The 13761-nt window shown below is 43.6% G+C and overlaps 1 protein-coding gene across 1 annotated transcript in view; it reads right to left on the bottom strand.

Annotated features, from left to right (window-relative positions):
* TOPAZ1 (testis and ovary specific TOPAZ 1) overlaps positions 1–13761 on the bottom strand; it is a 2142665-nt gene that overhangs the window by 541612 nt on the left and 1587292 nt on the right. The window contains exon 14 of the mRNA XM_078663910.1: positions 12657–12828. Within this exon, the coding sequence (XP_078520036.1) occupies positions 12657–12828 (172 nt within the window). The remainder of the gene's footprint in view (positions 1–12656; positions 12829–13761) is intronic.

Raw genomic sequence — 13761 nt, 5'->3', positions numbered from 1 at the left:
GGAATATCAAGTGCCATGGGTTGTCTACACTTGGCATATTTACTGGGCTCAGAGATGACTGTATAGCAGCGTTACTAAATTCATCATGTTCCTCATCAAACTCAGAATATGGACATTAAGACTGAATGAATAAATTGCATACAAAACATCACTAGGTCTAAACTATCTCAGTTTCAAATTAAAAAAAACCATACATTTGATAACATTATTTATAGATTTTGTAGGTTAGACAAGGGTCATATTATTTATACAATAACCTAGTCCTGGAGCTGTCACAATAGTACATTTTGATATGTTTACTGTCACTTAGAGTCCTTTTATATTGAACTCTAGGTGCAGGGTATACCACCTAAGTCAATCGTTGTCACTGTCCTCTTCATCTGGGAACATTAGCACTTCCTGTCACCCCCTTAATCACTTTCGCTTGTTTGTTAAAACCCTTCTTTGTCATGGGCCTATCCACTTATTCCTCCCCTCTATTTCTTTTTATGCAAATGCTATCTTGATCAGATGTCTCTGCTTATGAATGAGAAATGTGTTCCTAATGTTCTGACGGGGAAGTCTCCACTTCTCTGCTTCACTGTGAGATCCTCATTAAGGAAATTCCATTAATGCCCAAGGCACTCTTGCTACAGTTGAGGACATTGCATTTTCTCTTTTCTAATCACATTTATAAGAATGTAAAGTAGAAGACTGCTAATGGGCAATCAGAACTTACTTAAAACAATGGTGGATTTTGATTGGGTAGAGAAGGGGAGAACTACCCACAAATCCTCCTAGAAGTACAAGTCAGGGTACGATTTTACACCCCACCACAGTAAAAGTTCTCCAGTAATATTGCTGAAGTTGAACCCATTTTCTTTCTGCAAATGATGTATTCCTCAATGCTTGCTAAAAAGTCATTTAACAAAATAAGAACAATTTCAACAAGTCAGGGCACATTTTCAAGCTGCTAAAGAAAAATGTAAGGATTTAAAGTGGATGTAAAAGACGAACTGCACCTGCGTAAAATAGAGGACAGTGCCCATTTCAGCACAAATAGCCTACACATGTGGGAGTAGCACAGACAACTGAAAACTCACTGTTGATCACTACTGTTTATTACATTCTAAATTGATGTAAAACAAAATTAAATGTAATTATTTCCTAAATAATAGTATACTGGACAAACATTGCAATCATATTCATCTTCTTTGTTGTTGGCACATACCTTCCAACAGACCAAGATCCATCAAAAATACACACTGCTACAGAAAGTTATATATTAGATCAAGATATTCAAATTTCATGATCAAGCAATAATGTAAACGGGAAAAACCCCAGCAAGAGTCTAATCAGAGGCAAAAAGGAGGAAATTGAACTTTCCCTGCTACTCTGACACCCCCCCCCCCCCCAACTTCACAGGGTTGGGGGACGTGCATGCCAAATTCACTGGACTTGTAGTCTGATTACAGCACACTTCTGGCGCATCTCTTTTTGTGTAAGCAAAACATGACCATGAAATGAAAAGTAGATGAAATAAAATGAACACGGGGAAGATCTAAATGGCAAATATATTACACTCAAAAAGAATGAACACACAAAGCAAAAAATGTACCACAAGCAAAAATAATTGTTAAAACGGATTGCATAACTTTAGGGTAAACGCCAATAGCAGTAAAAATAAAAAAAAATAAAATGTCACCAATGACCATGAATGATTATGGATTTACCACACTGGCTAAATAAGTAGTTTATTATTTGATTAACTAAAATCGTACATAACATTCACGAGGAAAAAAAAATCGCAACACTTAAAACCTCTTAAAATATCACAATCATTAAAGTTAAAATGACAGGTGAACTTCTACATAAAATTTGTATAAAAGATCATACTAACACAATGGCAGTGCAACAAGTGGTTTTTGCGGTGTGTAATCTGTCATACTAGGCAACATTGGGTGAGGCACACCTACAGCATTTGGTAACACCTAGAATACATTAGTAAATCAAAGCTTTAAGAACTTATAAGCTACGACAGGGAACGGAGCCCTGTCAGAACCCCGAACCCCCCAGCTCAGTAAGTGCATAAAAGCTGTAAACCACAATTGCAGATTTGTTCACATTGAAGCAAGTTTCATGGAAACTTCAGAGAAGAACTTAGCTGTTTGACGTGCGCAAGACATGACCAGCGAAATCAAGCAAAACGTCAGTTCATCCTTGCAGTGCCTGATATTCTTAAGGAAAATAGGCTTGAGTAGGACATGCATCTCACTACTCACCCCTGAGCAGCAGCAAGAATTGATTCTTACTTTTAAAATTAGCATTATAGACATCTATAATTCTGAAATTCATGACTGTGCCAGGATATCCTAAGTTCTTTTATTGGAAACAGACACCGCATGCGGATGATGGATAAGTAACTGATGTGCGCATTTGCTCTGTAGGATATGGTGCACACTTAAGTGAGGCACCCTGCACTAATCCAGGCAACACTTATGGTGGTTTTAGGGGTCTTTGATAACCATAGAAAGCTCTCAAAGTTGTAGCTGTGGAAAGCAGCCTTCGGCTTATCCAGGAGTGTTAGGCAGCTTGTTTTACCAGAACTAATCATGTAGTCTAGGTTAAACGAAAACATCACAGTGTATGTATAAAAATATCTATTTATTACACAGCACTCACTGATACATCTCCCACACTGAGATATAAGCACAAATACTTCAAATACAAGAGGGAAGTAAGCACAAAATAAAGTGGTCACCAGGGGAGATCAAACCATAGACTAAAAAAGTGAAATGCGAACTGCGACCAAAGTCGGGACTTGGACCAGGAGACTCAGAGGGACAGAGTGGCATGATTCTTCAGGTATTTTTGCGTATTTCCCGAAGATCATTACAATTGACTCGGATGCGCTCAATTCGAATTTGTTTTTGGAACTGTACTTGTGAAGCTCATTAAGGGCCCTCTGCAACCCAACAGAAGTGTGATCAAGAATGGCAATGTCATTAGCATACTGTACAATGTATAAATGGACGCAGTTTATCTTTGGAGGGAATGATCTTACATTTCCTAGTTTTTCGCAGAAGTCAGCAGTGCAAAGACAGGAGAGGGGAGGAGCATGCACAAACCCCTGCTATGAGCCTCTGTTGAGAAAAAACGATTTTGAGTTAGTAAGACCATTTCAATTGTTTACTACGACCCAGGTATTCGAGTACAGTGAGATGATAGCTTGGAGTAATATATATGAAATACCGCATGCTACCAGCTTTTTCTACAGAATGGGTCAATTGACTTTATCAAAGGCTGCTGTATTAACAATAAGGCTAGCAAACAGAGGAGAGCCTGTAGAGGTGACTGCACGATGCCCCCCCGCCCCCAAAAAAAAAGTGCGTCATGATGTTATCTGGCTAAATAATCCATCTGCTTAAAAAATTGCTGCTAATAAAAAGAAATTATTTATCAAAAGGTTTTTAAAAAACAGTTAAACTTTTTGGGGCGCGATTTGCCGTGCTGCAAGACGGCCGCTTGAGTCCCGGCAGTTGTCGGCCTAATTGTTGTCCCTTGGACGCCCTGCCTATAGTGCGGCAGCAGAGTTGTTTGTGATCCGTGGAATCCTGCAGTCTGATCTCCTGAGTGGTATCGTGGGGCTGACTCGGTCCCTCCGAGCACATTTTCGCTGAAGCCCTGGAGAAGAGGGATGGCCAAGCCGCCACTGCTGCACCGGCGGTGCAGGCGGTACACCAGGAGCCCCTGCCTGCAAAACGCATTCTGCTTCAGTCCAAGATCCCCCCCTACTCTTTGTTGTATCCCGCAAAGCTTAAGGTGACGCACGAGGGTACAGCACAGTTTTTCCACAGATGCCAAATCCGCATTGAAATTTGCTAAATATGTTGAGGGGAAGAAGCATACACACGGCTCGCCCGCAGGAGACACACCTACTGATAGACTGAGTGATAATGATTAATTGGTGCTCAGCAATTAGGAGCCTGCAACTGTGTTTGTCAGCTCTAGACCTGGCTGGGTCACGTTGGGGTTCACACAATCCATATTGTATAGTTTTGGCCCTCTGCCGTCTTCTTGGCCACCCTGCTTACGGTGGGGGTATATGCCAGCATCATCGTGCATCCCCCGGGGAGAGCACCTGACTGTTGTTTTGCTCTAACATGGAACAACTCGCTGTTGTAGATGTTGAAGGGGGAGGGTTCACCACAACTTGTTTGGCTGGAGTGGGTGGAGGGTGATTAATGTTTAGCTCTTAGCCAGCTCACTGATACATAACCTGGGAAACCATACATGGGAATTACGGTCTAAATCCACATCATCTTTGAAATACAATAGGGGTAGTTCACTTGCAAACGTGTCAATCCCTCGCACCACACGGACACTGGGAGGTTCGGGGCTTGGTGGGTCCACAACAAGGTATTACATTGGCGACAACAGATAGATATGTCGAGTTTATGTTTTTAACCTGGAACATCTGCGGTCTGAACGACTATAGAAAGACCAGATAAGTTCACTCCTAACTACTCAGGCATAATATTGACGTGGGCCTCTTGCAAGAGACGCCCTTGAATAACACACCCTCCACAAGGCTACAGCACAGGCGCTGGGGACACGTCTACTCTTCTATATACTCAAATTACTCACAATGGGTGGCATTGCTCGTGCGGCAGGGACTGGACTGGAGGGAGTGTGTATCCCACCTCGATCCAGAGGGCAGATATATTATTTTTCTTGGTGACCTGGGTGGGGTCCGGGTGGTACTAGAGGCAGTTTACGGGTCTAATGCAGACACCCCCTGCTTTCTTTCAAAACATATGGGCCAAAATAAGAGCAACAGGATGCAATACTATTATCTGGGAGGGGACTTTAATGCGATTCAGGATGATGCAATGGACAGGAGGCGGCAGTCCCGCTCCCTTCATCCTAATGCAAGTGTTGCATTAAATGCTGCTAGAGCGGACAGTAATCTGATTGATATATGGCGTCAAAGCAATAAACACATGGAGGAAAGGCACATGCATTTCTGGATTCCACAAGGCCTGGTCCAGGCTAGATTATTGGTTGGTGTCACGGGATGTGGCGACTTGAACATGCGAAATTACTCACCTCCCCAGATCTTTGTCTGACCACGCTCCCAGCTTATTATACCTAACTCTGTCTAGTAAAATGTTCAGATGGCGACTTCCCCATAACGCCCTACTGGATGAGGCCTTTAAGGAGGAAATTAGTGGGGGACATAGTCGATTACTTTACTCTAAATGTCGGATCGGTCTCAACCCCGGCCTCATTATGGGAGGCCGTTAAGGTGGTAATAAGGGGTAAATGCATAGCACACCAAGCCTGGGTAATTAAGGCAATCAAGGGCACACTGGAATCCCTAGAGAAAAGCATCAAGGAGCTCGAAACACAATTTTACACCACTGACGACCCCACTCTCATAGCTCATTTAAAAGAAAGACTGCTGGGGAAGAGGCCCAGTGAGAGGTGAAATTTATGGGCAAGCACATACAAGCCAGAAGGTACAGGGAGGGAGACAGGTCGGGGAGGACCCTTGCAACAATGCTCCGCGCCCCTCGCTCCACTGCATATATCACTGAGATTCAGGGAGCTAGTTCACAAGTGATTAGAGGCCCACAAGAAATCTTGGACAAATTTAAGCAGTTTTAAGCCAAATTGTAAATGGCCACACATAATTCAGTACAGGAGGGCCTTCTGCCCTTTCTGGATTCACTGGAGCGGCTTCGGTTGGGACGGGGACACAGGGAATGTTTGGACGTCACATTCTCTGTGGAGGATGTCACCCAAGTAATTAAGGGTCTCCCACTTGAGAAGGCACCGGGATCCTGCAGTTTAACAACAGCATTCTACAAAACATATGCAGAGGAACTTGCTCCATACCTACTAGCTTTGTATGAAGAGTCTCAAACCACAGGTATTTTACCACCGTCAATGCGGGAGGCCATTATTATTACCCTGCTGTAGCCAGGGAAATCCAGTGATGAAATCGACTCTTACAGGCCACTCTCACTCATAAACGTGGATGTTAAAATATTGGCTAAGCTGGTTGGTAACCGACTGCAGCCGTTACTCCCACTGATAGCCCACCCAGATCAATAGGGGTTCATCCTCTGGAGATCAATGTCACACAATCTTCGGGCATTTTTTACTGTAGTACACTACCTACACCCTGATACACAAGGTATTGTGTTCCTAGACGCCACAAAAGCGTTTGATACGCTAGAGTGGATATACCTATTTGCAATCATGGAGAGGAAGGCTTTTAGCCCCCTTTTTAAAAGTCTCATATGATTACTCTACACAAAGCCATCAGAAGGATCAGAGTAAATGGCATGCTGTCGGAACAGTTTGACATTTCGAGGGGCACGAGACAGGGGTGCCCTCTTTCCCCCTTGCTCTTCGCGATAGCGATGGAGCCATTGGCGGCACGTATTAGACAACACCATGCTGCCAGGGGACTGGGGTACAGCACAAGGGGCCTCCTGATTTCGCTATAGGCAGACACCAACCTGTACACTACTGTCCACCAAGAATTGATCAAATTTGGTGGCCAATCCGGCATCTCAACAAACTGGGAAAAGGCAACTATATTTCCATTAAGGGACGCTACACTACCATTCCCCATAGATTTTCCACTCAAATGGGCCACTGGCCCAGTGAAGTACCTCAGCATTTGGCTTAGCAGGAACAGGCAGGACACCTGGAACATGAATTACAGACGTACTGTCTCGTGGCTAGAGGAGAAAGTTGAGTGGGCTGGCCTCCCACTATCCCTGGCTGGGAGAATCGTAGTTGCGAAAATGGTGGTCCTACCGAAACTGTCGCATCTATTAGGTAACATCCAGATTCCGCTCCCAAAAGCTTTCTTCAATTCAATTAGCTCCTTACTAATAACTATGATTTGGGCGAGTCGACAGGCTCGGATCACGTGGGAATTCTTAACCCTACCTTTGTCCCAGGGCGGCTTGGGGGCACCAGACGTCCAACTGTATGCACTTTGCCCACAGGCACAGTTTCTGCATTTCTGAGTGCATCCCGCACCTTTCCAGCCACACACAGCTGTGGAGATGGATAATGCAGCGCCAGTTCCCCTCCAGGTGGCCCTATATTGGGCATACAGACGGCCACGAGATGTCATTGACACGGCTGAAACCCTGAGGTGGGCGTGGGATAGACTCCGGGACAGAGCTTGTCTCAACATTTGTTATATGCCCTGTCCATTCCATTAGCACATAACCCTATGTTACCCACCATGGGGGAGGGTGCGAGTAGAGCATTGGTGAAAAGGGTAGGTTTTCATACATTTGCTGACCTATACCCCAGGGATGTGTTCAGGTCCCCCCCAGAACCTGTAGAGGAACATGCAGTGCCATTTTCAGAACTGTTCCTACGTTATAAACTCAGGGCTACTTGCAGGGCTATGCAAGATACGTTCGCAAGCCCCCCTCCTACACTCGCCCTTGAAAACATGCTAAAAACAGACTCATCGCGCATACTCATAACACTTATTTACAATAATATGCAGAACTCTGCCCCTCTGTTGACGCCCAAGGCCTTTCAGTCCTGGAACGCTGAATTGCAAAGCCAGATAACGGAAGAGCAGTGGGCCTTCTGCTGCAATCAACTCACGGCTTTGTCCCCTAATTAAAAGCTGCGCTTGATTCAATTTAAATATCTGCACAGATTTTATAGGATCCCATCCTGGATGTATGACATTACAACGCATGCTTTTATCACGCATGCTTTTACAACGCAGTTTTTACAACACATGCTGTTACAACGCATAGCGCTTAGGGGTGCTGGATAGTGAATAGTTTAATTTACTATTCCAACTCCAATCCCCGTGGATAGTAGGGAAGGTGTTGGATAGTAAATTAAATCCATTCCCTATCCTAGAGCGCCCCCAGCGCAATGCGTTGTAATGACATGCGTTGTAATAGTTGCATCGTAAAGGATGTTTCCCTCCCATCCTAGCTACATCGCATGTGTGTCAGGGCGGATAACCGCTGCTGGAGATGTGGCTACGCCTCAGCCACATTTCTGCACATAACATAACATATGTATTTGTAAAGCGCACGTTTACCCGTAAGTATGTTGGCGTTGAATAACTGATATTTATTGTTATCATGGCATGGAGCTGTCCCCGGTTAGCATCCTCTGGAATAAGATTTTCACCATAGTACATGATATAATTGGCACGGCGGACGATCCAGTCCCAATACTTGGATTATTGAGGTATGTTCGATACACACCGGCTGGGAACCGCAAGTTACATGCCATTCTATTACTTTTCGCTAAAAGCAGAGTAGCCATGATTTGGAGGAGGGAGGGAGCCCCCTCCGTAGAGGCTTGAATCCAAGACGTAACACCTTCAGCCACACACAACTAACTGATTTTTGGGAGCTGATGCAGTCTGCATCAGGGCCAAAGGACATATGGGGTCCATTTTTGGAGTGGGCACATGACAACATGTAGGGGAAAGATCTCAAGTGGCATCAGGTGACTTGTAGGTAGGCACTCTCAAGCTTCATTACAGGTAACATCCTGGATTAGGAGTTGAACTGATTATACAATAACTTTCAGTACCAGAACACCCGTATAAGCCCGGTTAGGATTGTTCACCTCTGACGTGCCCAGTGTGCAATTTGACAGTCCCGCCACACTGTTGTGATGTGCTTGCCATGCATTATCGGATGTTGTAAGTACCGGATTGTGTCATTCTACAGCACCGTATCTCGCAATGCATGGAATGTGATATTACTATGTGCAACTGGCTAAATTCTTTGTATTGTTTTTTTTTTTAAATGCTAATAAAGAAAATATATATTTTTTTAACAGATAAACTTCCGTGGTATAGCTTAGTGGTGGGCCCTTGGTAGAGATTGATTTACAAAAATGAGGCTGAGGCAAAGAAAGAACGCACCTATCACATCAAGTTAATTCAATCAAACTTTTTGGTGCTTTTGACCTGGAAGAATAGCTCTTAATCCCCCAAACAGGAGTAAAACTCGATAGAGTTATTCAAGAATGATCAGCACACACAGATATATGATACATATCTTATAATAACATCTTATTAAGACATGGGATGCACAAACGTCTTATATGTTCTTTATTTGTTTTGTATAAAAACGTATTCCTTTATTCTTGTCTTCTTAAAATCATATTTCTTGTGAGGGTTAATGGTCACCTTTAACTGATTGCTACATCCACAGTTACACTAATGCTGTGAACCTTGCTGAGATAGTATTTGTGTGTGTTAAAGTTACAAATCAGAGTAACAATACGGACAACAAATGTGCTTCAATATGTTGAATAACTTTCATTTTCTCATTGCATTATTTTGTGAATCTAGCCACACAATTCGGTCTCCCACTGCCACATAATTACAGTGGCCCTACCAATAGCCCTTGGCCAAAGGTGGACCTTCTACTCAAACATCTCAGAGTAAGACAAATCAATTTCCCATGGCTGTTGCTCAATGGACACCTGCCGGCTTGAAAATCAGCCGGCAGGTGGATCGCAGCAAAGCTCTCCACTTTGTGGTTTAAATCTCTTTATTAAAGATTTCAACACGGTATACATTTAAGTCATAAGTCCTGCATCCGCAAGAGGCTTATATACTTTGTCTAACATCCCTTGAACGCCCCCACCCATTCCACCCCGGACCCGGGCTGCCGCAAACCAACAGTGCTTCTTATATGTACACCCCCTCCTTCAACCCGCCCGCCTCAAGGTTTTGAACTGGGTATCGTGGGGGGCTCTGCCAGTCGCAGTAAGCGAAGGTACTTCAGGCAGGTAAGTTCCTGGAACTCTGACCTCAGTAGACTCAAGAATGGTTTCCATAATTTGTGAAATCCTGAGCTTTGATTCAGTAATGTTAAGTTCACTCGTTCTATGCCTATGATGTACCTCAATCTATGCTGCCACCCTTGATATGTTGGGGTTTGGTCTGTGCCCCAGTGCGCCAGTATGTTTTGCAATGAAGCCAACAGTGCTAAACCAATCTGCCTGCCTCTGTGTGATTTTAGGGGCAAGGTAAGGGTGTTAGGAAGGCCCAACAGGCAGGGAATCTCAGGAGCTCTTTGTCCAGGAACGTGTCAATGTCATTGAGAACCCTCCTGCAGTATGGTGTTATCACCGGACAATCCCAGAGAATGAAGTAAGGTACCTGGAAGGCCACACTGTCGCCAGCGATCCAGGGATTTGGACGGTGCAAATCTGTGGTGCTTGGTTAGTGTGAGGTACCAATATGTTATAATCTTTGTCACTGTTTTAACTACTGGTATGTTATGAGCTCTGTGTCTAGCACGGTAGTGAATATCTGCCCATTCTTTCATCGACAATTCCCCCCTGATCTCAGATTCCCATCGGAATTGACCTGCCCTTTTAGTGGGTGAGCTCATTGGTCCTAGGAATTTATATAACTGTGTAATTAAGAGTAAATTCTTAATGGTTGAGAGCAGCCAGCGCTCATAGGGTGTGGGATGTGGTTGTGCCCCTGGGCGGACTGGCGGTTGCATCACCCAGTGGCGTATTTGCATGTAGTGCAAACGTTCACTTTTAGGAATCCCGGCCTCTGCCCGGAGGGTTTCAAGAGGGACAAAGTGGCCAATCGACCTACATCCAGGCCTATTCCAGAAGTGAAACTCTGTAGTGTTTATAGCCGGTGTAAACTCGGGATTCCCTACTTTAGGGGTCAGAGGAGAGGGAAAGGAAGTAAGGTCTCTATGTGTCACTACTTTATCCAATAGCAGTAGTACTGGTTTGGTAATGGAAGAGAGGTAGAGGTTGGCGGGTCGCTAATTTCTAGAGAGGAAGGGGATCCTCTATAAAGGTTGTCCCGCTTGGGTCCTCTCCAAAAATAGCCAGTGTTTTTCAGATTCTGCGCAGGACCACTCTATGAAGTTCCTTAGCTGTGTGACTTGGTAGTATTGTTTTAGATCTGTACTACCCAGCCGGCCTTCGAGCGGGTTGCGGTAGGCAATATACCTACGGAGGCGAGGGCGTTTATCTGCCCAGATAAAGCGATTCACCTTAACTTGGAGGGAATGGAGCGTCCCCCTGGAGGTTTCACTGGGAGGGCTTGAAACATATATTAAATCCGGGGGAGAACGATCATGTTTATAGTTGCAATTCTCCCTAACCAGATAGGGAGTAGTGTCGCCTGCGGCCGAGCTCTCCGCGAACTTGGTGAGTCAGGGCGCCGTAATTGAGAGAGGCCATCGCGAGGATCGTGGGGGCTTGCTAGATGTGTTAAGGCCCAACAGAGGGGGATCTTCTGCCCGAGAGTCCAGCGTTGGGGGCTGCAGTTAGGTTCAAGGCCTGTGATTTGTGAATGTTCATTTTAAAGCCAGATGCTTAGCCAAACAAATCCAGCTCCTCCAGGAAAGCCTCTAGTGAGATAGAGGGATTTTCCAGGGTCGCTAATATATCGTCTGCATACAGACTGATTTTGTGGTAGTCTCCATCGAATTTGATACCTGTTATTTCAGGGTTTGATCGGACTCTATGAGCCATGGGTTCCATATATAAAAATGCAAACAGTAACGGAGACAGGATAGAGACCTGTCTGGTGCCCCTGGAGATTAGAAAGGGTATGGATGTGTGCCCATAGATCCGAATCGTGGCAGCAGGGTGATCATAAGCGCTAAATATCCAGCTTCTTAGCCTATCCCCGAGGCCAAAGTGTTCTACTATGGCATCGAGATATGGCCAGTGCGCTCTGTTGAATGCCTTTTCGGCATCTACTGCTAGAAGTAATAGCTCTTGCGTAAGTCTTTGCCCTGTGTGTATTAGGTGGAGGACCCTACGCGTGTTGACTCCACATTGACGTGTGACTAAACCGGCCTGATCCGGGTCAATTAACCCCGGGAGAAGCGGGCTCAGGCGGGACACCAGGATGCCCGTAAAGATTTTAAGATCTACATTTAATCATGAGATCGGCCTGTAGGTATGGGCACTGCGTTTTGTCTTTCCCTGGGTTCGGGATCAGCACTATTGATGCTGCCTGCATGGAGGGGGGGAAGGCTCCCTTTTAAAAATGCAATCAAACTTCCTTCCAAAGATAATATTGATCTTCTCTAATTCCACAGATTCGTGTGGAAGAAACTACCAAGCTCCTCTAGATTTCCTGGGAGATCAGAAATCTAAGACAGACACCTTGCAATGAGAAGTAATCTCTTGAAAATTGCAATTGTTTCTACCGTTTGTCAAGGAAGGCTAAATCAAAATGGATTCCCTATGTGTCCCTTATCATATGGCACCTGGCCTAATTTTCAAATCGAGCAATATAATATCTATTGAATTACTGCATTACTAAAAATATACTGGGGTTTTGGATTATAAATTGTATAGGTACAAACATTCACTTTTTGATCCATAAAATTGTATGGACAACCTGAAGTTGCACATAATTTAGAGGAGGATATGTATGAACTATCATGCAAAGCCCAGTGCCAACACAGTCCTCTGACACAGCAGGGTGAAATAATAGACACTTAATTAGGAGCGAAGTCCATGCCATTTTAAAGAGACTAAAATATATAGGCTGGTTTATCAACACTAACAAAAGCAGAGACTAAAGATATGGCAACCAAAAAACCAAACTTGGAAAATTAAAAAACACGAGTTTCATTTATGAACAGTTAATTTACCTGTGTCTGCAAATAGACAAAATGGAACTACTTTCTCTTCCTTGCTGTCTTTTGACAGAGCTTCAGCAATACAATGAGACAGTTTCTTGAGATCAGGTAAATTTTCAAATCCCATTCTGATGTTCACATACAAAGTTCCTAGTTTAATCCAGTCTGCCTGTTCTTTACAGTGCTGTTAAAACATTAAAATACAGTCAGCCAATCCTTTATTCCATTTTGATTACAAATCAAAAAAGTATGTATGCACAACACATTCATCATAAAAAGTTAAAAGATCATAAGCAACTCAATATAGAAGAAAAATTTCAATTTACATAGTGAACAACATTACATGCTGATTGCAGGACATAACCATTTGCAAAGCAATTCTGTTACAGTATGCAATAGGGCCGAATTTAAAAACTATCTAAATTGACTAATATCTCAAAGCGCATAAGTCTGACTCAGCAAAATCTCACTGCATTCGGTATCTAAAAGGCAGTTTCAATAAATACCAATTTTATAACAAAAACGACAATTCAGCACTCCGATAAGTCAAGAGATTAGTGTAATGGCAAATATAAGCAACGTAAGAAGAGGCACATGAATTCAGCAGGTTCTTATTTCTTGGTTTCTTTATTGAAAAAACTCTCCTTAAAAACGACCGTAGCCAACGTGTTTCGACCCAGAAGGTCTTCTTCAGGGTTACAAATAACTACATAATACATACATGACAATTTGCACCAAATACACACATGGTGCAAATTTTAATGTATATATTATGTACTTATTTGTAGCCCGGAAGAAGACCTTCTGGGTCGAAACGCGTTGGCTACGGTCATTTTTAAGAAGATTTTTTCAATAAAGAAGTACCTGCTGAATTCATGTGCCTCTTCTTATGTTGCTTTTATCTGCAAATTACACTAATCTCTTGACTTATTGGAGTACTAAATCACCGTTTTTGTTGCAAAGTCATAGGATTTATTTCCTAGGAGGTTTAAGGGGTATTGAGCCTCTGATTCTTTGCACCCGTAAATACTGTAAAAATAATAACCTGTGACATCAAGATAGGTGCATTGATAATTACCCCATACCCCTTGCTTGTTGCAGGTGCTCTGTGCAGACA

Source organism: Lissotriton helveticus, chromosome 10, assembly GCF_964261635.1.
Source record: "Lissotriton helveticus chromosome 10, aLisHel1.1, whole genome shotgun sequence".
NCBI classification, from domain to species: domain Eukaryota; kingdom Metazoa; phylum Chordata; class Amphibia; order Caudata; family Salamandridae; genus Lissotriton; species Lissotriton helveticus.
Note: the sequence above shows the minus strand (reverse complement) of the source record. Positions and strands in the feature narration are given on the sequence as shown.